The following is a 27,344-nucleotide window of genomic DNA, read 5'->3' as shown; positions in this document are numbered from 1 at the left end:
GTATAAATTGCTTTAGACTAGGTACAGATAAAGCAAGCTCTTTTCTATCACACCACATTTTCAAATTGTGGATTTCTCTTCTACTGAGAAGCAATATGCAAAGCCTTGCACTTGGCAAAGCAAAACCATTAGCAGCAGTCAGGGATGTTCAGTGTCAGACAAAAAGGAGGCACTACATACACATTCCTGTGCTTCAAGTGAAAGAATTCATTAATGTGTAAAATAAACACGCATTTCATAGTTTTGGCATATATTATGGGCAAACAGCAGCAGAAGACTGAGGATGCTTATAGAATCAGGCAGATAAACTGTTTTAATGACCCAGTACACAGACAAAATGAGTGAGCTGGCAGTTAAAGTTGTGGAGATTTGTAATAAAAAACTATTAAGAGTGTTATGAACACAAGATGAATGGAGACATACGTGTGTGAGAGCACTAGATGAGACAGCAGAACAAGGGGTAAAAGAAAAGCCTGCACTGATAATGAAGAACACTAATCCCTCGGCACTGTTCCCACAATGTTGTTCTCAGCGGTAAAACTGAGTAATGTGATACTTAGGTCAAGCCCAAAAGACCTGCATTCAAGTCCTCAAGGCCCACACTCTAAAAAGACAGGACAAGATGACCTGTCAGCAGAAAATGCTGCATATTCACAACAAGAGGATGGCAACAAGGCTTCAGCATTTGACAAGCAGCATTTCTTTTCCTGTTGGCCCATTGGAAAATCAGGCTTACAATTCAAACAAGAAACAAAGGGCAAACCCAGCAACTTTGCCTAAGATTTATGAAGGCCAAAGTAAGCAAGAGACTGAAACAAAGGATGGCCCTATAACAAGCATTGGTTCCTAAAGGTCATCAAAGATCTTTCACAAAGCAAGTTTATTGTTGTCAGCCAGGAAGCACTCCAGAGAAAAATGATGAACCCATGTCATTTTCTGCCTATGTTGCACAAAAGTGATCCTTGCCAGGGAGACACATGTAGGTGCTTGTAACTGTGATATGGGACTGTTAGTGAGTGCAATATTTGAGGGAATGTTAGTGCATAACATCAACTTACATAGAGATTTTGTTAGTAGATAAAAGGTTCTCTTTATCTAAGATCAAGTACTAAGTTTTATTATGATGAACTTTCCCTTTTTTTAAACATATGTGCATGCCCCTTGACTACTTCATCTCTTTTTAACTCCTCTCTACTGTAATCTTCTCTGAGACTTGTGTATGATAATGGGTTTGAGGTTCTTCTTTCTCTGTTTTCTCCATTAGATTATCTTCCTTGCAAATCACAATTTTAATAAAATAAAAGGAAAGGGAAATGGAAGGGACTTAGAGAGATCAGTACCACTCAGTGGTACCTAGACCCCTGTCAGCATCAGCTGCCAATGAGGGAGATGTTGCATCCTCCCTAAGCAATGTAGTGGTAATGGCCCTTCTGATTATGATTTCTAATACCTGGCCTGAATATCCTGCGATATAACTCAAGGTTGTAACTTCTTGTCCTAAGCACAATGACATGGCAAAGATTTTTTCTTTTTTCTTGCAGCACTCTTTTTTTTTGCATGATGTTTACTATCACATCCCCTCTCAGTTTCTCCTTTTTTAGACTGAAGAGCTCCATTTCCCACTTTTCCTCACAGGTTCAGCCTAAGACTGAAAATCAGGCAGAATTTTTGTTCCTTCTCCTTACCAGCTGGAAACAACTTTCTCATATTTTGGGGGTTCAGGTAGCCTCCCATAGGCTAATTGATGGAAGTAAGATGCAAGAATAGCAAGCTAGAAAAAGTCACCTGGTCATGCATGTGATAGAGGGTTAGTCCCCAAAATATTGCAAAATGCTGAACCATTAAATTTCTTGGCACTGTAATAAGACATACAAGTTGGAATAGAAAGTGTGAAAAGCAACCAACTACAGGAAGAAAATATCATTCCCACACTCAGTCCTTTAAGTAGGAGGATCTTTTGTGGAAGGTTTTAGGGAGGACCACAACTAGACCACACTAGAGAAAAAAAGTTAAAAAACAACAATCTGGATAAAAAAGGTCTTTGAAAGTGTGAACTAGGAAAAATTCATTTCTGCTTACACACCTGGCTAAAAGCTTAACCCTATCTATGTAAACAGGACATGCTAAAGTGGCATTTGAAAAAAGCTGAGTATCATAGGTTAACTAGCTTCGGTAAAACTCATTTTCCAGCCAGGGAAAGCTGTTGATGTACTCTCTCTGAGGACAATCCAAATCTTTGGCTCCTTCAACTGTTCTCTAAAGGTACCTTCTGAAAGACATTTGAGCTATATAGTTTGGCTATACAAAGAACCTGAGGCAGCCAGGCTTCCAGCTTATTGCTTCATTTTTATGCCCAGATTTAGGTAGGATGAATCTAAATTATTGTATCAAAAATTATGTGTAAGTGTAAACATCTTCAAAATTGATTTACAAAGTTGTTTGGATTCTTTTTTGGAAAAAAAAAATCAGTGTTACCATTACAAGAATTAATGATTATTTTATAGCTAGACTGGTAATGTCAACATCATTTGTCAAATAATGTAATCATTCTGGTACTAATAATAAAGACTTTACTTCAGTAGTTTGAAATTACTCTTAAATATACATATTTCAGTTCTTTCTGATTTCTTCTGTGTACATGATATTGCCAAAGGGAACACAATCCATCCAGCAGGCTGGATTTTTGAATTAAACAGAGTGCATTTCAGTATGCTGCAGCAAAGCAGTTTTCTTCATTTCATTTCTGCAGAAAGTTCAAGTAATACACTAGGTCTAGTGCAAGCTCTAAATAGTAATATTCCTTGCTGTCTGCTTTCTAAAACCTCAGACCCTTGAACACTTGCTTGGCCTTTTAAATAAACATATGGTAACCTTTATTCACTTAACTCTCATGTATAGACAGACTATATTAGCCCAAGACTTGCGTGAAGCTCCCAGTAACAGGAATGGGTAATTTGCTAGGTTTTCCCAGGCCCATTCCTCATTTCCTTTACATTGGTTTGACTCTGGCATCACTCCACAGATTTCACTGGAGCTACTCATGGTTCAAAGACAGGAATGGAGATCTGGATCTCTGAACTTTGCTGTTGCTACAGAGAGGCCTAGAAAGAGTAACTCCCAGTCTACCCAGTTGTAGCATATTCAGGAGTTTTGTACCTCATGGTTCCATTGAGTCTTTCTTACCTGTTTTGGTAGTATTCATTATGTTATGTATGCCTAGTCAAAGACAGGACCCTGCAACTGTACCCACCTGCGTTATTACTTACGGAGCCCTGCTAACAGAAACCACATTAGACTCTGTGCACACAAAATCAAATCCTGCCCCCAGTTAGTTCAACAGTGGTTTTATCATTGTTTTTTAAGGCACATTTGCCTTTGACCAATACACCACAAGGCTCTACTCATGTATTCCAATGTGAGCTTCAGAGAGTCAGTATTACATACTTTTTCTGTTGTAAAGCCTACAAATTCTCTTGTGACCACTGTGAATGTCAGAAAAGGCAGAGTAGACCTCAAGACTGTCAAGTGGGAAGATGAAAGGGGAGGGAAGGTCTCTTGACTGGCAATTCAGAGGGTGTTAGTTTGAAAGCAGCCCCCAGATGTCATTACTAGTAAGGTTTCCTGTTGAGTTGTGCCTTATGCACATTAATAACAGTTACCCACTGCATAACAGAAGACTTCTCCAATTAATAGCCTAAGTTCCACAATGTGTCCCCTGTTAGTAGATTATAGCCTTTGGAACAGCGATCACAGTAACACTGTAGTACAGACCTACTGAATGCCTCCAGATTTTTTTTCCCATTTGCTCTTACACACAGACTTGAATGAATGGACTTCTTTATTGAGAGCAACTGCAATGTGATACTTTACAGAAATTGAATGGTGGCCAGAAAAGAAATGCAGAGATTTTATTATCCCCAATGGAATCACATGGCATGGAACATGTTATTAAAACAGATTTATTACCACTGATTTTACTAGTATACCGGTATTTCCTTGAAATTAGTCAGTTTGGCCCTACTTGTTCAGGGACAGTTGGGCATAATAGCACTAGGGACAGGCAGGCTGTACAGTCACAGGACCTTGACTACATTCTGTGATGTAGGAATACCTGCCGCACTAGCTAGGGGTGATTTGAGAGCTGAAACCATTTCCTCCACTCTGGGAAACCTGTGCCTTCAGGCCACTTCATGACTACATAAAGCAGTGCACATGCTTCAAAGAAGCAGAAAGCATTATATTCTTTGTTTTGTTCACTGCTACTCTATTATTAGAATAGCAAATGTTCTTATCTCACTCAGTACCATTATCCACACAGTCCCTTTGGGAGCAAGATGTCAGTACAAACACAGAAGAAACAAGTCAGAATGTACTTAGGTGAGTAATATGTACTCAAACTAGCTCAGAGCTGAGTTTCATCCTTGGATACTAAAGCAGCTGGCTGATGAAATCTCATAATCAAGCAGATTTACCAAGACCATAAAGTATAAAATGTCTCCTATGTTAAAAATAAGGGGGAAGGAAGAGCTCGGAAACTATCTGCTATGTCTGTTTTAGCAAGTAGTATTATACAGTAACAGTTTACTTGCTTTGATACTCAGTTCAGAGGTGCACTTTTGATCTGAGCTAAAATTTCATACAGATGTATTTGGACCATTAGTCAAATATTTTGTCCTGGGGGAAAAAATGCTGGAATTATTTAATCAACAAGTTTTGGTGCACACATAAAAGAAATCAAAGCAACCAATAGCAGTCCTGCAGCTGTGTTGGGCAATCCCCAGTATCAGCACTGGCTGGAGGATGAAGGGATTGAGAGCAGGGCTGTGAAGAAGGACTTATGAGTCCTAAGATGAAAAGCTAGATGAAAAGCTGAACAAGAGCCAGCAACGTGCACTTGCATCCCAGAAAGCCAGTTTTATCCTGGGCTGCATCAAAAGAAGCATGGCCAGCAGGTCAGAGGCTGAAGTGATATTCCACCTCTACTTCACTCTGGTGAGAGCCGACCTGGAGTACTGCATCCAAGCACATGAAAGACATGGACCTGTTGGAATGAGTCCAGAGGAGGGCCACAGAAATGATTAGAGGGATGGAACACCTCTCTTAAGAGGAAAAGCTGAGAGATTTGTTTTGTTCAGCCTGGAGAAGACTCTGGAGAGACATTATTGCAGCCTTCCAGTACTTAGAGAGATCTGGCAAGAAAGATGAGGACAGACTTTTTGGCAAGGCCTGTAGCAATAGGACAAATGGTAATGGTTTTAAACTTAAAGTAGGTAGATTCAGATCAGATACGAAAAAGAATTTTTTCTACAATGGTGAAACAATGGAACAGGTTGCCCAGAGAGGTTGTAGGTGCCCCATCCCTGGAAACATTCAAGGTCAGGTTGGACAGGGCTCTGAGCAACCTGATCTCACTGAAGATGTTCCGTCCCTGCTCACTGCAGGGGGGTGGACTGGATGACCTTTAAAGGCCCCTTCCAACCCAAGCTATTCTATGATTCTATGAATAGCAATCAATAATAACTTACCTAGGAAAGTCAAATCAGAATAATATCAATCTACAAAATGAGGCCTTTGGCTAGAGGAAGATAGAGTTGATACCATATGCCTTAAGCTTAGTTAAACCCTTGACAATGCCTCACATGGTTTTCACATAAATAAAAAAGGGGAATATGATTTACATGAAAATATTTTAAGGTGAGAACATATCTGGTTGCTGTAGGAATAAATGCAAGATATTGCATTAGGGCAAATACAGCCAGATGCAAAGACAGAGGTTGAAAGCATCTAGATATGCATCAGCTCTTGCAGAAACAAATCCTAGGTCACAGTGAACTGCTGGCTGAATTATGCCAATATTGTGCAAGAAAAGATAAATTATACAGAGATGTATAAATGAGAGTACAGTCTTCAAGGTATGTGAAGTAGTAATCCTTCTGCTTCATTTGTTTGCAATATTCTGTTTAATCTTGAGTACTATATTATAAGAAGTGCAGATGAGAATAGTGATGATGATCAGAAGTCTGGAATATGTGAACTAGGAAGAAGACTGAACTAATGAGTATGATCCTGAAAAGAAAAAGTCTAAGAGTTCAGATGGTACTTGTTTTCAAATATACATACTCCTGCTGAAGAAAGGAAATCATCTGTTCTCTAGACCTGTTTTCTTGAATAAGACAGGAATTAATGAACTTATATTACAGAAAAGAAGATCCAGTAAGATTCAGAAAAGCTTTGCTATCAAATGAATCTCTAGATTGCCTGGACAGGTTGTACAGTCTATATTACTGATAGTCTTTAGGACTGTGTTAGATACATGTCTACAAAGAAGGACAAAGGTATTTAAAGTACTTGCTTGAGGACCATTTCAGCCCAATGAGTGAAAGATTTGCTTTTGATGTGAATTGAAAAAAAAAATTGAACAGGTTTTCTTTATGCACAGACTTGTAAAAATATTTTTATTAGATGAACCCTACCTAGATCTATGACGTATGTCAGATCTTCTAATGTCACTTATTTTCTCTGTAAATGAAAGTTGAATTCAGACTCAGCTCCTTTTTTGGGACATTCAGAAAGTACTAAACTGAATTATGTAGCTGAAGTACTATTGATAAATCATCCAATATTCACAATGTGATGAACAGATGTTTTTAACCCATTGCTACTTAGCAGGTACGAATTTTGAATATTGCAACAACTATCTGAGAAACTCCAAAAGAGATTCAATACAGCATGTGATTTCTCAGTCCATGAAACTGACCTCAAAAGGACTTGTATCTTTCTTCTCAACAAAAGGGATATTTGCTTACAGCAGAAGTTCACCCTGTAGTCGTTGTGTTTGTTCAAAAGTTTGGCACATATTTTCTATTCCTTTTTGTTATATCAATAGCTAAAAGAATTGAAAGGTACAATCTAGCAAACCAGTTGCACCAGGTTACAAAGTGAACATTGATGGCACTTTTCTTTAGACCCGGCTGGAGATTCCTGCTTGTACAGCAGAGTTGGCAGCTGTCAGCAAGACCACCAGTTTTTACACTGAAGTTGATTTTGATCAGTCAACATGTTTTGTTGAACTCGATTTGCTGTAGAGTCAGCAACCTCTGACAGATGCATAGTGCTAAATAGGTAGGAACTTAGATGTGACGGAGATGTGAAACTCTAGAGTTAAAAGAAACCTTAAAATTAAGTGGATGGAAAGCACCTTGCAGGAAATACAGTACTCCACAGCTTATGGCTACTAGTTTCAATCTCATCCAAAGAGAGGGCACGGCAGGCTGAGCATTTCATAGAATCATAGAATCACCAGGTTGGAAAAGACCCAGCGGATCATCGAGTCCAACCATTTCTATCAAACACTAAACCATGCCCTTCAGCGCCTCGTCCACCCGTGCCTTAAACACCTCCAGGAAAGGTGAATCAACCACCTCCCTGGGCAGCCTGTTCCAGTGCCCAATGACCCTTTCCGTGAAAATTTTTTTCCTAATGTCTAGCCTAAACCTCCCCTGGTGGAGCTTGAGGCCATTCCCTCTTCGCCTGTCCCCTGTCACTTTGGAGAAGAGGCCATCACCCTCCTCTCTACAACCTCCTTTCAGGTTGTTGTAGAGAGCAATGAGGTCTCCCCTCAGCCTCCTCTTCTCCAGGCTAAACAACCCCAGCTCTCTCAGCCGTTCCTCGTAAGGCCTGTTCTCCAGCCCCTTCACAAGCTTCGTTGCTCTTCTCTGGACTCGCTCCAGAGCCTCAACGTCCTTCTTGTGGTGAGGAGCCCAGAAATGAACACAGTATTCGAGGAGCGGTCTCACCAGTGCTGAGTACAGAGGGAGAATAACCTCCCTGGACCTGCTGGTCACACCGTTTCTGATACAAGCCAAGATGCCACTGGCCTTCTTGGCCACCTGGGCACACTGCTGGCTCATGTTCAGTCGGCTGTCAACCAACAACCCCAGGCCTTTCTCCTCCAGGCAGCTTTCTAGACAGACTTCTCCTAGTCTGTAGCACTGCATAGGGTTGTTGTGCCCCAAGTGCAGGACCCGACATTTGGCCTTGTTAAACTTCATGCTGTTGGACTCTGCCCAGAGGTCCAGCCTGTTTAGATCCCTTTGCAGAGCCTTCCTAACCTCCATCAGATCCACACTTTCACCCAGCTTAGTGTCGTCTGCAAACTTGTTAAGGGTGCACTCAATGCCTTCATCCAGGTCATTGATAAAGATGTTGAACAGGGCTGGACCTTTATGCTGGTGGACATCGGAAAATGGTCGAATCTGGTCACCTGTTGCTTGTGTGTGTGAGAATTAATTGATAAGTTTTGCTGCATCTGGTGTGTACGTTTAATTATTTGCTAATGTAAATCTGTGTTATAACATGCAGAGAATCTCCCGACATGGATGAATAACCTGGAAGAATAAACACTTCTTTAGAGTTGTAAGAATTTATTGATATGCTTAGTTGTCTTGTAAGATGTAGATGTTTTAGGTCAAGAAAGAACCTGTCTCAGGGCTATGAGAATTTGTTGATATGCTTAATTGACCTGTGAGATGTAGTTGTCTTGGGTGAGGAGATAACCTGAAGGAAGTCTCCAGACGTAGTTGGATAACCTAAAAACATTCATTGAGGACTTGCACAGTTCTTTGTTGAAAACTAGTATATATACCTACTGCTTTTGTAATGCTTCTTTTTTGAAGGGCATCCAATGCAGCACTGCATTGTAAAATAAAAACATGATTGCCTTTGCTTGGAAGACTTTGTCCTTTTCAATATTTTACCAGTGAATAAGTGTTTCTTACACACTGTTCTCCAGACACCTGCTCAGCTCTCAGCTTCGAGGGCATCCCAGTGCTGGAGCTGATCACCTCCAGGCCACATGCCACACACGGACAGAAAAGGCAGTCACACCTTTGACTGGAGGGGTATTTTACGTGCATAAACCATTAAACAGACAGAATCAGCCACATTCACACGGCACGGCACCAGGGTCCTTTCACCCCACCTCAAAAGCGCTGTCTGCGGAGACCATGGGAGGGGTTTGTCTGCCAAAAAGGGGTCACTGCGCCCTATCATAGAATCATAGAACCATAGAATCATAGAATAACCAGGTTGGAAGAGACCCACCGGATCATCGAGTCCAACCATTTCTATCAAACACTAAACCATGCCCCTTAGCACCTCGTCCACCCGTGCCTTAAACACCTCCAGGAAAGGTGAATCAACCACCTCCCTGGGCAGCCTGTTCCAGTGCCCAATGACCCTTTCTGTGAAGAATTTTTTCCTAATGTCTAGCCTAAACCTCCCCTGGCAGAGCTTGAGGCCATTCGCTCTTCTCCTGTCCCCTGTCACTTGGGAGAAGAGGCCAGCACCCTCCTCTCTACAACCTCCTTTCAGGTAGTTGTAGAGAGCAATGAGGTCTCCCCTCAGCCTCCTCTTCTCCAGGCTAAACAACCCCAGCTCTCTCAGCCGCTCCTCGTAAGGCCTGTTCTCCAGCCCCCTCACCAGCTTTGTTGCTCTTCTCTGGACTCGCTCCAGAGCCTCAACATCCTTCTTGTGGTGAGGGGCCCAGAACAGAACACAGTATTCAAGGTGCGGTCTCACCAGTGCTGAGTACAGAGGGAGGATAACCTCCCTGGACCTGCTGGTCACGCTGTTTCTGATACAAGCCAAGATGCCATTGGCCTTCTTGGCCACCTGGGCACACTGCTGGCTCATGTTCAGTCGGCTGTCAACCAACACCCCCAGGTCCCTCTCCTCCAGGCAGCTTTCTAGACAGACTTCTCCTAGTCTGTAGCACTGCACAGGGTTGTTGTGCCCCAAGTGCAGGACCCGGCATTTGGCCTTGTTAAACCTCATCCCATTGGACTCAGTCCAGTGGTCCAGCCTGTTTAGACCCCTTTGCAGAGCCTCCCTACCCTCAGGCAGATCGACACTTCCACCCAGCTTCGTGTAGTCCGCAAACTTGCTAAGGGTGCACTCGATGCCTTCATTCAGGTCATTGATAAAGACATTGAACAGGGCTCTCTTCCCAAGCAGGAGGACATGGTGGGGGGGGCTCACGCATCCCTCCCCCAAACTGAGGTGTGCTGGGCGCTTCACCCTCGCCCCGATCCAGCCGCCTCCACCCCCCACTCTCGCCCTCCGCCGCGCCCTCCCGCCCTACTCCCTGCAGCAGAGGGAGGCGGGGCCGGAGGGAAGGACTACATTTCCCATCATGCACGTTCGGCGCCGGGGGGTGTGGCAGCGACCGCAACGAGAACTCCATTTCCCATCATGCGCGTCGGGCGCAGGGGCGAGCCCGTGGCGGGGCGAGGAGCGGCGGGCAGCGCGGCGCAGCAATGGAGGAGGGCGAGGGGCGGCCGCGCGCCCACCTGGCCGCGCTGGTGCTGGCGAGGGGCGGCAGCAAGGGGATCCCGCTGAAGAACATCAAGCTGCTGGCGGGGGTGCCGCTCATCGGCTGGGTGCTGCGCGCCGCCACCGACGCCGGCGTCTTCCACAGGTGCACATCCCTGCGTCCCCCGCCGTCCCATCCCGCTCCCGCTGCGCCCCTCGGCGAGTCAAGGCGGGACGCGGAGCCCCGGGATGGGAGTGGGGTCGCAGGCTGGGACAGGAGTGCCGAGGGGCCCCCGTTGGTCTCCCCCAAGCATCAGCTGGGACGTGGCAGTCCGGGATGTACCTAGAGACTGGGGAGCGAGGGGCTGGAGAGCAGCCCTGGGGAAAGGGATCTGCGGGTTGTGGTCGGTGGCAAGTGGGACAAGATATCAAGCTACTGGAGAGTGTCCTGAGGAGGGACACGAAGATGGTGAAGGGAAAGCCGCACGAGGAGGGGTTGAAGTCACTTGGTCTGTTCAGCCTGCAGAAGAGGAGATGGTGAGGGGGGGAACTCCTAGCAGTTTACTGCTTCCTCACAGGGGGAGGAGGAGGAGCAGGCACTGATCTCTGCTCTCTGGTGACCAATGATAGGACCCGAGAGAATGGCAGGAGGATGTGCCAGAGGAGGGTTGGGTTGCATATTAGGAAAATGTTCTTCAACCAGAGCATGGTGGAGACCTGAACAGGGGAGCAGTCATGGCACTAAGTCTGACAGTATTCAAGAAGCATTTGGACAACACCCTCAGACACATGGTGCGAATATTGGGTTTGTCCTGTGCAGGGACAGCAGCTGCACTAGATGATCCTTGTGGGTCCCTTCCAGTTCAGGTAATTGTGTGATTCAGTGAAAATATCTTTAGCCTCACTGAAACAGCTCCTTTGGATTCCTGAGGGAAGTGAGTGTGTAATAGGAGATCCTCACTTAACGCAGGGGCATGCAGTTAATGTGACACACACTTAAGCACCAGGCAGGGCAAGCGAGCTGCACCCCACCGAGACCTCCGCCGTCCCTTCTTGGTGAGGGCAAGCTGTGAGGGAGTGAAGGAATCAAAGTCTTACAACACAGCGGTTTGAAATTAAAGTTGTTCTGATTTGTGATTGGGAGCCACTAGTTGACAGTGTTTGCTAGTGACAACACGGGTACATGAAAGTCAGGTTCTGCTTGATCAACCTGATCTCCTTCTGTTGACCAGGTGACCCCCCTAGGGAGTGACGGAAAGACTGTGGATGTTATTTACCTTTACTTCAGTAAAGCCTTTGACACTGTCTCCCACAGTGTTCTCCTAGAGAAACTGGCAGCTCATGGCTTAGACAGTGTACTCTTCAGTGGGTAAAAGACTGGATAGATGGCTGAGCCCAGGGAGTTAGGGTGAATGGAGTTAAATCCAGTTGGTGGCCGGTCACAAGCCATGTTCCCCAGGGCAGTGTTCGGGCTGGTTCTGTTTAATATCTTTATCAACAATCTGAATGAGGGGATTGAGTGCTCCCTCAGTGAGTTTGCGAGTGACACCAAATTGGCAGAAGTGTCTATCTACTTGAGGGCAGGAAGGCAATACAGAGGGATCTGGGCAGGCTGGATTGATGGGCAGAGGTAATTTGCGTGAGGTTTAACAAGGCCAAGCACTAGGTCTAGCACTTCAGTCACAACAACCCCATGCAACACTACAGGCTTGGGGAAGAGTGGCTGGAAAGCTGCCCTGCAGAAAAGTACCTGGGAGCGCTGGTCGACAGCTGGCTGAGTATGAGCCAACAGTGTGCCTAGGTGGCTAAGAAGGCCAACAGCATCCTGGCTTGTATTAGGAATGGTGTGGATAGCAAGAATAGGGAGGTTGTGCTCCTCTACTTGGTACTGGTGAGGACGCACCTTGAATGCTCTGTTCAGTTTTGGGTGCTGAGGTGCTGTAGCGTGTGCAGAGAAGGGCAGCAAAGCTGGTGAAGGGTCTGGAGAAGAAGTTTTAGGAAGAGAAGCTGGGTGAATTTGGATTGTTTACTCTGGAGAGGAGGAGGCTGAGGGGAGGCCTTATCACTCTCTACAGCTACCTGATAGGCAGTTGTGGTGAGGTGGGTGTTGGTCTCTTCTCCCAGGTAAGAAGAGATAAGATGAGAGGAAATAGATTCAAGTTATGTCAGGGGAAGTTTAGACTTTATATTAGAAAAAAATTCATTACTTTAAGAGTGGTGAAGCGTTGGAACAGGCTGCCCAGGAAAGTGGTGGAGCTTCCTTCCCTGGAGGCGTTCAAAAAGTGTGTAGACTTGGAACTTCAAGACATGGTTTAGTAGACATGGTGGCATTGGGCTGATGGTTGGACTTGACGATCTCAGAAGTCTTTTTCAGGCTTATCCAGTGGGTCTCTTCCAACCTGGTTATTCTATGATTCTGTGATTTGTCTTCTGCCAGAGCAAAACTGAGTTTTCTACACACATACCAATAGACTTATTTAAAACCCATGTGTGGTTAAGGTGGACCGTACCGAGGTGCAGATTCCTAGTGCAAACCTACTGCTTTATCTTCAGAGCAGTGACTTTATGTACTCAAGTAGAAATGTGGCGTGGTTAGATTCAGAGCTGGAAGTAAGCGCGAGCATTCAGTACCTCAAAGCTGTTGTACCGTTGTCTATTCCAGGAAATCTTTTTTACTGTATGTGAAAGGTAGGGAAAGCATCACTGACTTGGTTTTATTTTTAATAAGGAAGCAGTCAAAACAGTTGTGACCTAGATTACTTGTAATTATTAAATATACGTGAATCCGTATTACTTAATGACCTGTAGTATGTATAGTTCCTCATTTTCTATTTGCCATCCGAGTTTGCCCAACAAAAAGCCAGTTGGGGTTACGCAGTCTAACTTTGAGGTGTAACAGGTGCATTAGAAGGAAGTGCACTGGATTTTCAAGTCCCCTTTGAAACAGCTGTGCTGACAGGATGTTACACAACAATTTGATGTTAGTTGAATGAGGAGTGTATATTTAACAGGTATGTATATTAAACAGCCTGAAGCAGTTTATGGAAAATACCTCTTCTGCATTTGTTCTCATGGGTGTGACTTGATGTTGCTGTCATACATATTTCTATTCTGATGGTCCCATTGTATCTTTTGATGAAAAAGTTTTACTAAAGCACCATTTGCTATGTATTGTGCATGGAGAATGCCAGTGTTGCTGAAAGGAAGAGGGAGTACTTTTCTTAATTTTTGTTTTTATATCTCACATGATATTTTTGTCACAGTGATGGCAAAAGCGGCCTCACAGTGCTCAGCCAGTGCTTATCATCACATAATATTCAGACTCAGCCCTTCCTTTTGTAAATGTTTATTATCCCTGAACAATCTCAATCTTGCTTTACCAGTACTGAAGGTTTTCTGTGCCAAAACATATGTCATTGTAACTTCAACAGCTCTTTCCCTGAGATTGTATGGAGCTTAATTAACACATTTTAAAACACTTGCAGAATAAGCTAATCTTCTGTGTGGCAGTTTTACTTGTTGTCAGCCTTGTTTCTGAACTGTTAAATTATTTTGAATGCCTTGTTCAACCCATTGAAAATTCAGTCATCTGTTAGCATGCCTAACAAATTGTGGCATGCTGACACTGGATTTTTCTGGTAATGCTTCTGAATTTTGTGTTGCTTAAGCTTCCTACATATGTGGTACATCAAGCACCCTACAGCATTAAATTGAAATTCAGCCCAAGCTTGAGATTTTACATTCTAATGTGTGTGTTTTACCCCTACTGTTAGAAGTTGCTTGTTTGACTGACAGGAGTAGTTTTACAAATGCAAATGTAAGAACTAGTTCCTTTCATTGCAAGATTTAGTACATGGGTAAGCCAGGGTGTTGTTCAGGTTAGATTATGGCAGACAAGTTGACAATGCTGGGATTTGTTCTTGGTGTTCATTTCTATTGCTGTCTGCCAACAGTATATGGGTTTCTACAGACCATGATGAAATTGAGAAGGTTGCAAAGCAGTTTGGTGCTCAAGTTCATCGGAGAAGCCCTGAAGTATCTCAAGACTCCTCAACTTCTCTAGAAGCCATCAGAGAGTTTCTTAATCATCATCATGGTAAAGCAGTAATAAAATATGCTGAACTTTTATGTTGTGGCCCTAGAGGGATGATGCCTTTATTACTTAGAAGAATAAATAAAGCCACATATTATTTAGAAAAATAAGTAAAACCTTTAGTAAATACAATCTGGAAAAATTCTCCTGCTTTTATGGCATCCACTCATACCATGCTTTGCAGTTCTGTGTGTTACAAATATTAATTGTTTCATAAATGTGTTTTTGTTTATCCTTAGAGGTTGATATTGTAGGAAATATACAAGCAACATCTCCCTGTTTACATCCCAGTGATCTTATAAAAGTGGCAGATCTTATCCAGAAGGAGGGGTTTGATTCAGTCTTCTCTGTTGTGAGACGGCATCAATTTAGATGGAGCGAGGTAAAAAAAGGAGGTAATATTTAGCTGTTTCTGGTTACATTTAATCAGATTTTTTTTTAAAACGGCTTATTTTCATACCTTTGGTGCATACATTAGCAAGTGATATCAGAGGCAGGGACTGAGTTCTTGGAGATATGATTTGGCTTAGAAATTCCTTTTAAGTAGTGCCATTTTGATATTTCTGATCATTGCTTGGCTGTTCTGTAATTTTTTTGTCGAAGTGATATGGTATTGAATATTAAAATGTTATTAACTTGTCTAGGCTCAAAATATAGCTCCCAAAAACTTAACATGTTAACTTCTGCTTAGCAGGTATTCATGTATATGTAGACATGGTGCTGAGGACCTGTCCTAACTAGGAAAAGGTTGGCTCTTACTCTACAGTTGCTAACAAATGGCAAATAATGTGAGGTAGAGTCTTAGGGAAGATGTGATGGCAGCCTCTTAGGCTGGAGTCTTAAGGTTTGTTTCAGCATGCTAATTTGCTTGTGACTTCTGTTAAATTGGAAACTGCCTTTGAGTCATGAAGGCTGAACTCATGTTAATGAGCTCATCCAGAAGAATATGACTGTTTTTTCCTAGGGAAAACATGCCTCTCGGCTACAGTTGCCAAGATGACTAAAGACTCTTTACTTACAAATTAAGATTGTAACTTGTCATAGCTATAGAAGTACCTTCCGTGCTTGTGCAAGGAACTACTCCACATGTTATCTGTGTTGGTTTTGTTTCTGTGATTAAAGCGGAAATATATGCTGTTTTTCTCAAAATGATTGATGCAGGTACTTCCACGTGGCTATTTTTATTTTTAAATAATGAATATGTTAGACATTATAGTTATTCCGTTGAGATGAAAAAAAAAATTCATCTGAAGCATTTTATGAGTTTACAAAGCATTGTGTTATGAAAGAGCAATAAAAATAAATTAAGCTTGATATTAGAGATAAGTTGGAATAAACGTTAGGCCTTTGTTTAGAGTAAACAGATGACTTGAACATTCTCATTATTTCTTCTTTTATGAGGAACAACCTGGCACAGTTTGTTCATAAAATATAAGGGGAGTATTGAAATCATGGATGGGTACTGTGGATTATATATAAGGTACTGTGGGTTGCGCTTTCGGCAACCAAGTCAAAATCCATTTCACATCTTGAGATGCTAGAATGGAATCTGTGAAAGGCGGAATCTCATTTGGATGTACAGTGTGGCTTTCTGAAGTCATCATGTGCCACCTAGTCTTTATAGGTAGATTACTAATATAAAAAAGCCTCAAGACCTAAAAGAGCAAGTAATTCTTTAATATAAAATGACATGTGAAATCTTTTAATGTGGCAACAGCTAAAGAATCGTTCAGTCACAAGAAATACACGTGAGGAGAACAAGAAATACACTGTGCCAACATTAGCAGCTTAAGGGTAAAAGCAAATGGTCTCTCAGAAGTGCAGTGTTTCAGGTGACAGTGATTTGCAGAAGCATTATATAGTTTAGTACTGTACCCTTTTTTGTTTTCTTTTCCCCAGAAGACTTTAATGTACTGATTTTATTAAAAGAATTTTGTATGTTTTTCTGTGTGTATCTTTGTTCCTTCTGCATTAAGGTTTAATATTGATGCACTGTGAGAGAGATTGGTGTCTCTTTCTGACTAGAAGCATCAACTTCGTTGAGCACAAAGCTCTAGTGTATTTATGAAATAGAAGGCATGTGTGTGTATATGCTAAAGGCTTAGAATGTTTTGGATGTTTGAGAATACTCTTGAACTTTTTACTTGTGGACTGGATCATGAGACCTGGTGAATTTTAGCTGCTTTGTGCATGTGAATTTGGGTGGCTTAACAACAGAAGCCTCTGCTCCCTGGTTCAGTTTATGCTGTATGCTGTGCTGGCATCAATAACAATATGGGATCTTACAGTATTATGCTTTCTCAAAACACTTGTTTGTTTATTTGTAGGCACTGATTAGACCACTTATGAAAAGTTAGTATAATGTTTATCATTAAATAGGAAGTATTTTGGAGAAGGACCAAGATGTTTTCACAGGCGAAATTTCTACTTGTGTGCTCTTTTCTCATCCTCCAGATTTTGGGTTGGTACTCTCAGCTTTTGGAGTTCATGCAGGGCATTCCTGGCTTTAGGTGTAGATAGCAGAGTCATTTTTTTGTGCTTACCATCACTGTAAGTTAAAACCCGTCCTATTGTGTACAAGGTGATAGGGTATGGAAAGAATATAATATTTCTTTAGCATTGGCAAGGACAGTCTAGAATATCCCCCCTCCTCCTTTTAATAACCAGTTTTGGAGCTGATGACCTCTCAGGTTTCTTTCTTCTGTTTGGTTTGGAGGGGGCGGGGGTTGTAGGCTTTTTGGGTTTTTTTATATAGTGAAAAATTCCATTTTTCTCTGCTAGAAATGCATGGCAGTCCTCCTATTTGTTATTTGCAGTTCCAAGAAACAGCAAGCAATTCAGTGATTTTCATGAAAGAAGTTGGTGACTGAATTGTGTCCTTAACTTTTCAACAGAAAGCTATTTAAATAAAGTTAAGTGACTGAACAAGGATTCTGGAAATCTTACTTTGTTATTTTTCTCTGTTAACAGAAAACAAAATGACAGAGCCCCAAAACCTGAATCCAGCAAAACGGTACCGGAGGCAAGATTGGCCTGGGGAGCTGTATGAAAATGGCTCATTTTATTTTGCCAAGAGACATTTGATTGAGAAAGGCTACTTGCAGGTTTGTACTATTGGTTTTCATGCTCTTTAGAGTAATACATCTTCTACTTTTGTTATAGAGGGTTCTGAATTCAGTAATGTATTTCTATTTCTCATGCAGTCAGCATGAAGTTAACAACATTTTGACCTCAGGACAGTTTGATTAGTATGTGTTACTTAACACAGCTAGCTGTAGCTAGGGCAGTTCTAGTAACAGCATCGTCCAGAGCAAACAAATTTATAATGATTTATAATAATATTGAGCAGTATACAGCTATAAGCCTAAAACAGCACAATACCGAGTTTAACATCAGTTTACCAAGACCTAAGTGCATATCTTATAATTAATTTTAGTGCTGCTAACAGTGTGAAAGTGACCTTCATGCAGCTTCTCATATATTGTGTTAATTTATATTCTTGGCCAGTTTAGTCTTATGCCAGTTTTGTACTGTAACTTAAACAGGTTTTTTCCCTTTCCTGATGTTTATGTCCCAGTGTAGTAATGCAAAACAAATATTTTTACTTCAGCTTTCATTGTTTGTCAGCAAATATAGACTTCTAGCTTTCTCATGCAAGCCAGGTTCTTCATAGAACCACAGAATAGTTTGGATTGGAAAGGACCTTAAAGATCATCTAATTCCAACCAACCTTCCCTGCCACGGGCAGGGACACATCCCACTGGATCAGGCTGCCCAAGGCCTTGTCCACCCTGTTCTTGAACATTTCCAGGAATGGGGCATCCACAACCTCCCTAGGCAACCTGTTCGTGTGCCTCACCACTCCCATGGTGCAGAAATTCTTCCTTATGTCTAGCCTAAATCTTCTCCTCTCCAGTTTATAGACATTGCCCCTAGTCCGATCACTACAAGCCTTTGTGAACAGTCCCTCCCCAGCTTTGTTTTCCAGCGCCTTTCAGGTACTGGAAGGTTGCTATAAGATCTTGGAGCTTTCTCTTCTCCCGGATAAACAAGCCCAACTCTCTCAGCCTGTCCTCATGTGGGAGGCGCTCCAGCCTCCTGATCATCTTTGTAGCCCTGCTCTGGACCCGTTCCAACAGTTCCATATACTTATTACGTTGAGGATTCCAGAACTGGACACAATACTCCAGGTGAGGTATCACAAGAGAAGAATAGAGGGGCAGAATCACTTTCCTCAGTCTGCTGGTCATGCTTCTTTTGATGCAGCCCAGGATGCGGTTGGCCTTCTGGGCTGCAAGTGCACATTGCCAGCTCATGTTGAACTTCTCATCAACCAGCACCCCCAAGTCCCTCTCTGCAGGGCTGCTCTCAATCACATCATCCTTCATCCTATATTCAAATTGTGGATTGCCCCGACCCAGGTGTAGGGCCTTGCACTTGGCCTTGTTGAACCTCATGAGGTTCTCACAGGCCCACTTCTCCAGCCTGTAATAATATAATTGGCAAATATTTGTCAGTAGAACTGAAAAAAGCCCAAGGTAGACATTTCCATATTTCTAATAGGAATATGTTACTAGGTAAGTCAAGAATACCAGGTTCTTATTTCTCTCTTTTCCAGATGCCTGACTAAGGCAGAAATACTAGCTTTACATCTCTGGATTTTGCACAGACCCATGCAGTGCTAGCTCATGCTGTGTGAACTTGCAAGCACTGGTCTGGATATAGTAAAGTTATGCCAAATTCTACGTTTGATAGGGGTTGGGACCTTAGAGAATTGGGAATTTTAGTTTTTCTAATTATATTGGGGTGTGCATAACATCTTTCTTGCACACTTTCTTTGGTTGTAAAGTTAAAATACTTATTAACCATGCCTGTAGAAGGTTGTTTCAAATGCTTGGTTCTGTGTTACTGGTGAACATAATTATTGATGGTTCACTTACAGTTAAGCTACTGTGACCATTGTGTATCCAGATACTTAGCTTTCATTACATGGTACTAAATTATACAGTTTGTACTTCTACTAACTCAAGCAGAAAATTTTAATGGGTTCTATCTTATTTAGGGTGGTAAAATGGCCTACTATGAAATGCGTGCAGAGCACAGTGTGGATATTGATATAGACATCGATTGGCCTATTGCAGAGCAGAGAGTATTGAGGTAAAAGCACTTTTTATTCCTTTAGTACTTTAGTATCGCTCATTGTTTCAAAATATGGTCATGTGAATTTGTAATGTATGTAATGTAAGTAGTCAAAATCAAAGAGAATTGGGCAACTTTATTTTCACCCATCACTTTTTCCTGTCTGTTATAGAATCATAGAATCATTTAGGGTGGAAAAGACCTTTAATAACATGAAGTCCAACCCTTAAACTAACACTGCCAACTCCACCACTAAAACATGTTCCACATGACATCCACACATCTTTTAAATACTGCCAGGGATGGTGACTTCTGTTGAAAGCATCTGAACAGTATGTTGTGGGTTTTTTGTTCTGTTGTTCTTTTGGTGTTTGTTTTTTTTAAAAAAAAATAAATAAAAAATTTTCAGCTTGGGAAAAAGTATAAGCCCCGCTATACCAGAACAGTGTGCTGGCATCATCTCTGGCTTTTCCAGCTGAGTTGTCCTAGGCTTCCATGGTCTGGTCCACATCCACTGATGCACATGACTGAGAGTTTTTGTGTAGAAGACATGAGCTAATTACATCTTGCCAGCTGTCTTTTCTTTGCACCTCCTCTGCACCTCTCTAGGAAATAATGGGTGGAAATGTTTTCTGTGCCTTTTTCATTCTTTACTCCGGTTTTGCCCCAGATAAATGCTACAGAACGTAACCTTTAATGCTAAGGACATAAATCTCATCCTAATTTTTAAATGGAGGGTATAACTGAGCTGTCACCTTGGATCATTTGGGTTTTGTCTTTGAAGAGGTAGAATATACTTGGAAAGTGAAGGTGATGAGAAAAGGCATTAGGAAAAAAGAATTTCAAAGCCAATTCTTCAATCTAAAGATCACAATTGTATTTGAAATATTTGTTTTGGAGTGTGCAATAACTTCCATCCTAAAAAGAAAACTTCTTCCTCTAGTTTTGGATATTTTGGCAAAGAGCCATTAAAAGAGGTGAAGCTGTTGGTTTGCAGTATTGATGGATGCCTGACAAACGGTCGCATTTATGTAACAGAAGATCAGAAGGAAATGGTCTCCTATGATTATAGAGATATTGTTGGTATTAACCTATTAAAGAAAAGAGGAATTGAGGTAAGTGTTGTTCTGAATCATAACCTCAACATTAAAAGATTCTAAAACCCTGAAGTGCATAAGTTGGAGTTTTTTCAGGCTACTTATGATCAAACAGCATAATGCATTGGTTCAGGGTTGGGACAAACATTCTGTGATCCCTTAGAAGAGAGTAAGGGTTCTGAGAAAGTTCTCAATCACATTCATAGTGGCTGCAGCATCTTTACCTTTTTGTCCTTGGAAAATGTGGTAAGAAGTTTTTATAGCATTTTGCTAGCACCAGCCATAGCGTTCTGTGTAGTCTAGGCACTCGTTAATTAGTGAGTGGATATGTTTACCAGACAGGGATATGTTATCTCTTGGCTATAGAAGAAACAGAAATACCCAGGCGAAGTAGCTGGTTCATCCTAGATCAGCCATGATTGTTGCAAAGGGGGGAAATCAGCCCCCCCAAATGCTTTTGTCTGCATATTTCTTTTAGCCATAACTTACGTGCTGTGTTTTTCAGAAAAAATGAAACAACACAGGTTGCAACATGGCTACTACTATTATTTATTAGTAGTAGTACCGCTACTAAATTCTGCTGATATAAATATTGCTTGCATTTATGTAAAATTAGCCTTCTGGCTATTTTATGTCTGTGCTGCTGTCTTTGATATAGCTGGAAGAATTTCTTGGGTAAGAACTTAACTACAGATTTAGGCAGCCTTCAAAGAGCCTCAGCTGAGTCCTGTTCACTCAGTCCTGATAGAGATGGGCATGGATAAGACAAAGGTATCTATACCCCAAGCAGACTTCTCCAAGTGCATTTTTGTAGTCTCTGTTGTCAGACTTCTTTGTAACAGGTTAGATGAGACATTTATGATTTACTTTGATGCAGCTGTTGCTGCCTTGAGGCAGTGAAATGGAATAGATGGTTTTTCAAAACTGCCTCGGCTTCACATTCTGTGAGGCAGAAGAGGAAGGAACCTTGTAATCATTGTTTTGCTGCCTGTGGGAGCCCATTTCTATACTTGCTATGACTTTCAGTCTTTCATTAAAAACCTCCTGGTATTTGTGCTGCACTATGTTTTTCTAGTATATGTTGCTGCTGTACTCTCGCATTGTACACCACTCCTGTTAATTCTGTACTTAAAATCAATGCCATGTATTTGTTAGTATTTATAAGCATTTAGGGAAGATAAGCTTGTCTGCAGCTTGGACAGAAAGCTTGGAGGTGCTGCATCTGAGATTTTAAAAAATTCTCCTGCAATAACTTTCCAATTTTAGCTTACCCTGTACTTAGTTTCTGAAATTTTGAATTTGAAATACACTTCTGGAGGTTAATGTGCTGTGCTGCTGCAGTCTGTTTGGTGTTTGTTGATATTCTGAAGCCCCGCTGTAAAAAAAAATTATTTTATTAGGTAGAGGAGTCATGGAAGAAACTTCATAATATTCTACCTCTACAAATATTACAGAAATCTTCCTTGGGAATTCTCTTATTCCTTACTGTGGCTTAATTAGATGATATTGCACTAGATAGTCGGCATGCCACTGTATTGTGATATCCAGTATTTTATTTGGTACATTTTGCATTTAAAAAGACAAATGTAAATTTCTTTTTTAGAACCCCAAGGAAGCCTAGAGAATGAAGTTTCACTTTCCCAAAGCAGCTTCAAGACTGTAGCATGGGTTGGGCTACTAATCACTTCTACTCTTAATTTTGTTTGAAGAAATCAGTTACTCAATACTTCTCTGATATCTGAGAGAGCTTTTATGAGCAAAACTTCTACTTTTTTTTTTTTAATAAATCAAATTACATGTCTTATTTCTTTGTATGTAGAATTTATTCTAACTTGACTTTATTTTAATAGGTTCGACTAATCTCTGAAAGAGATTGTTCAAAAACACTGTCAGCCATGAAGCTGGGATGTATAGCAAAAATTAATGCAACAAATAAATTACAGGTCCTGGAAGACTGGAAAAAAGATATGGGGTTGAGCTGGAAAGAAGTCGCTTACTTAGGTCAGTTCCTTTTTTTGGGGAGTGAAATTTCATACAGGATATGGAATACAAACTTCATCGAGCTGCTCAGCTTCACTTTGTTAATACACTGAACTTAATGGGATTGATGTGGGTACAATCTAAATATGAAAGGCATTGATGAATCACTATCTAATTTGGGAAGGGAAGTCTTAGCTGTTCTTGTAATGAGATTTAGGAAAGCTTTTGGTATTACACAAGTGTACAGTTTCAGCTTATAATTTTGAACTGATTCTCGTTCATTTCAGGTGGATATTGTATAGGTTAAATTCTGAAATGTAAACAAGAAATAGATGGAATTGAAACTGAAAGCCACATGATTCTGTACAAAACCGTGTTAGTGACAGCTGTGGTGTATAGTCCTGCAAATGCGTATTCAGTCTCTCAAATGATTTTGCTACTCTTAAAAGTACCATTCTCTTACCTGAAGATTGCGTAAAGTGTGATCAGCACTTAAATTTATCACTAAGATTTTTCTGAGAATTGACTCATGTGTGCAAAGCACCATTGAGCTGCTTGAGATGAAAATTGTAGAAAGAATACAGATTTTAAAAAAAAAAGATTAATATGTACCCAGAAAAATAGTGAGTTTGCTCAGATTTTACCCTCTGTGATGTTTTGCCTCCTCTGTCATCTTTCTCAACAGGAAATGAAGAGTCTGATGTAGAATGCCTGAAGAAAGCTGGCATGAGTGGTGTGCCTGCTGATGCTTGTGCAGTTGCTCAGAAGGCTGCTGGCTACATTTGTAAAAGCAATGGTGGCTGTGGAGCTGTCCGGGAGTTTGCAGAACATATATTCCTGTTGTTAGAAAAAGTGAACTCTGCAAGAAAGCAAATGGAAGAAGTGAGTTCAGCAGGAGAGGAAGCAGGGGGAAATGAGAACAGCAGGAGAGGAAATAAGGAACTAATGAAAAAAGAATAACACAGCTGGCCAATCTTACTTTTCTTCTTCTCTTCCCCCCTCAGTAAGTCTGTATTCCAAAGGATGGCTTATCTTTCAAGTTTACATGGCAGTAGAGTTAAAAAGATGCTTCCCTCTAGTTTAAGGTCTCCCTTTGATTAAATGATGGTATTCATGATTGTATGCTGATAATCATGACCATATTCATGATTATTTTATTATATCATGAGGATGTCATGAAATAAATGTACTTTATTGTAATAATATTCATGATTATTTTAAAAGCTATTTAAGTGCAATGTAAGGAATGCTGCAAATGGTGATGTCCTGTAAATCTACTCTTAAATCATTACACCTGTCTTACAGGAAAATGTGTTTTATTTCATATTCTGAATATTTTCAGGGATCAGTGACTTTGCATGACCTGAGAATTTGTAATTCAGACTTAAAAAAAATTATGTCAATTTTCTTTGTTTTGTTTACATTTCATCTGTCAAATGTTAATATGATGATGTAGTTGTGTGCTTGCTTTTTACAGGATTCGCTCCAAGCAAGGAAGAGATTCAGTACATGTTGGAGAGGTGGGGTGTAAAATAACTATTGAACTTTTCTGTAATTTTCAAAACACAGCTCAGTTACTGTAAAAACAGATTAATAGTAGTATTAGTTAAGAAAAGCATTTAAGCATGTATTTGATTTTAAGCTCATAAGTAATTAAATGGCATTTGGAGTTATGCCTCTTTATCTTCAAATCCATTTATATTGGATTTTATTGAAGCACTTGAATTAACATGCTTAAATGCTTTGCCAAATTTGGAGTTAAATTTTAACTTTGAGCTCATTCCTTTGCAGAAACTTGGTTTCTTTCATTGAAGGCTTTATTAATAAAAAAAAAATAATTAACCCCCCACTTTGTTTATTCAATGGAAAAGTAACTGCTGTTTAAAAAAGAACACAGCAAAAACCAAAACGTAGTTGTTGATTGTGGGTTTATGTAAAATATATATTCAGACTATTTTTAGCATGTTAATTTAAAGCTGGTGTGTATGTAGGTATGTTTTTATTTATGGAAAATACAATTTTCACTGTATCATGATTTAATGAACTCAGTATCTGTAAAAATTTGTGGAACTGACACTAAAAATACACATCAGTCCTAGTATTTATCAGTGAGTCAGGTTCTGCCTTGGGTGATGCTAAAAAATAAAAACTACCCTTTGTACACAGGCAATTATTACTGACGTAAATAATAATGGCTTGTCATTTTATTTTGTTTCTCTGCTAACTAGACACTCCCAATATAATATCACCTGATATATTGCCCTCTGTTGGTTATCTTTGTGATTACTTCCTTTTACAAAGCAAACTTTTAAACTGGAATTATTTTACCACCTATCTACAGTAGTGATGTTAACAGGTCAATAATTTACTCTACTAAACAGCTCTAAGTTATCATTTAAGTATTTCCTTTCAGTGAGGTTTTAGGGTTCTGCACTGGATAAATCCCATGGACTTTGAGAGAACCAGGAGAAGCTCAGAAGAGTCACGTTTTGGACGGAACTATGAACTTTGGTGTAGGCAGATGAATTACTTAAGTTGTATGGACTATGTGATGAAGCTTCAGAAGTCCAGATTGGATGAACAATTTGGGTTTGATGATTTCAGATAGAATTGGTCAAGTTTTTAGTTACTTCATGTTGTCATTGTCAAGTAACTTGCTGACTTGGATGTCTAGAACAGTTCCCTGTGAATACATAGCTTTAAACAAGCTGACTGTGATGAACTTGATCCCTATTCCTTTTATGTTAGATAAAGCAAAAATATGAGTAAGTGCAATTATAATAGAAATATGAGCTGCCAGTACTGTTTCAATCAAGATCTGTTCTAATGTTTCAGCTACTTGCTGAATGTGCTGCATATACACTGTGACTCTACCCAAATATCAAAACTAAATGCAGAAACACTTCAGTATGAGTGTTGGTAATAGGCAGAAAGAAATGGTGGGTAATATATGTGTTCTCACTTTGACAAATTCTTGTATCGGTATAATCTTGTAACACGGTATAATCTTACATTGGACATACAGGAATAATGTGAAGTAAAAAAAGAACTCTAGAGACTATTTACAAACTAAAGCCTGTTTGAGTATATGGGAGATGCTTGATCCACTGTGATAAGTGTTTTTTCTATTGCTCACATGGCAAGTGAAGCCTAACTATAAACTACTGCAGCACGAGAGGTGTCTTAATTACTCCTTTAGATCTTGCGGAAATCCTCAGTCATACGAAGGTTTTAGAGGTCACAGAGGGGCAGAGATAGTGAGGCTAATTCTAACAGTCACCTTAAAAGGGAAATCCTGGGTCCAGGGTGAGCTTCAAGTGTAATGTCTTTTGCCAGCAGCTGTTGTTTAGTACATACCCTGGCACCATCCTTGCATTTTGTAAGAAGTGTGTAGTTCACTCAGACTAGGTTTCGGTGGTCATTTTTGTTATAGCGGACTGATTTGAGAGTAATTCTTTTGGTCATGTGATAACTGATTACCTGAAATTGGAAATAAACAGTTTTCTTTAGTTTCTGAGTAGAGAATGGTTATGGGGTGATTTATGACAAATTTCTGTACTGTAAATTGTACACATATGAGTTCATATGCTTCAGAAATGGTTTATACCTGGTGAAGGTGAACAAGCTTAGTGCCCCAATTTATCTCATGCCCACACAGTTCCTCAAAATCATCATCTTCATCTGCTCATGGAGGCAAAAATTGAGCGTTTTGTGTGTGTAGTTACACCCTCTTAAATAAACTTGACTTGCCTGAGTTCGGTGTTTTCAGGTAGCTCTTTCACAGCACTCTGTGTTTTATGCCTGTGTTTATGGAACAGTAGGATTCATCTCTCTGTTTTCTGAGCTGACAAAACCCAATATTTCTATAGGCGGATAATCTTGTAAATTGAACAAAACATTGAGAATTATTTGGCAGGATTTTCTTGGAAAGAATTCTCGTTTTGGTTAGACCTTGAGGTCTGCAGTGGTTTTAGCTGTTTGGTGGCTTTTGCCAGGAGAGTTGAGGAGAGGGGAAAAAGGTGGAGGGAAACATATTGCTTTTACATTGACTAACTTTGACACAAGGGGTAAGGGTCAGCCCCTCACCTACTTCTGGCTCCTTTGATTTATTTTTTTTTAATCTGATTTTCATCGTGTTCTGTCTATGTTTCTTTCCACTTCTTGCTATTTCCTGTAGGGAAATCTAACCTTTCCTGACCTTAGTTCATTTAAAATCAATATGAACCGTATAAAACTCGGCCATTTAAGGTCAGAGAGATTTCATAGTACTTGGTGATTTCATGTTCTTAATACTTTTAAACCTTGAGCACGTATGTTAACTAGCTTTTTCTAGCTTTTCCAGAGCCCATGAGGGAAGGGTTTTTTTAAATTATATGTTCTATTAGTAGTCTCTTAAAATACTATTTCCTGTTTCCAGAAATAACTCCCAAATGAGTCCGGTTCCACCCAGCAGGACTAATTATCCTAAATGTCAGTGTTGTAAGAGCAATAATAAGATATGTTAAGTGGAAGAAAACCACTCTATTATTCACAGAATCACAGAATAACCAGGTTGGAAGAGACCCACCAGATCATCAAGCCCAACCATTCCTATCAAACACTAAACAATGCCCCTTAGCACCTCGTCCACCCGTGCCTTAAACACCTCCAGGGAAGGTGACTCAACCACCTCCCTGGGCAGCCTGTTCCAGTGCCCAATGACCCTTTCTGTGAAGAATTTTTTC

The 27,344-nt window shown here is 40.7% G+C and overlaps 1 protein-coding gene across 1 annotated transcript; it reads left to right on the top strand.

The window, feature by feature from the left end:
- Window positions 1-10,273: 10,273 nt before the first annotated feature.
- Window positions 10,274-26,137, top strand: CMAS (cytidine monophosphate N-acetylneuraminic acid synthetase). The gene is made up of 8 exons (XM_069862670.1): window positions 10,274-10,477; window positions 14,265-14,407; window positions 14,644-14,799; window positions 17,375-17,508; window positions 19,467-19,561; window positions 20,487-20,658; window positions 22,491-22,641; window positions 23,306-26,137. Exons 1-8 carry the CDS (start codon window positions 10,317-10,319, stop codon window positions 23,578-23,580), a joined length of 1,287 nt encoding a protein of 428 aa, XP_069718771.1. The 5' UTR covers window positions 10,274-10,316; the 3' UTR covers window positions 23,581-26,137.
- Window positions 26,138-27,344: the final 1,207 nt, after the last annotated feature.

This window comes from Phaenicophaeus curvirostris, chromosome 1 (genome assembly GCF_032191515.1).
Source record: "Phaenicophaeus curvirostris isolate KB17595 chromosome 1, BPBGC_Pcur_1.0, whole genome shotgun sequence".
Lineage (NCBI taxonomy): Eukaryota > Metazoa > Chordata > Aves > Cuculiformes > Cuculidae > Phaenicophaeus > Phaenicophaeus curvirostris.
The sequence above is the reverse complement of the archived record's forward strand: the minus strand, read 5'-3'. Positions and strand labels throughout refer to the sequence as shown.

Coding starts and splice junctions, on each gene's coding strand:
- CMAS (XM_069862670.1), top strand. CDS start 10,317: ATGGAGGAGGGCGAGGGGCGGCCGCGCGCCCACCTGGCCGCGCTGGTG. Junction 14,800..17,374: donor GAGCGAGGTAAAAAAAGGAG/GTAATATTTAGC, acceptor CTCTGTTAACAG/AAAACAAAATGACAGAGCCC. Junction 19,562..20,486: donor GCAGAGCAGAGAGTATTGAG/GTAAAAGCACTT, acceptor TTCTTCCTCTAG/TTTTGGATATTTTGGCAAAG.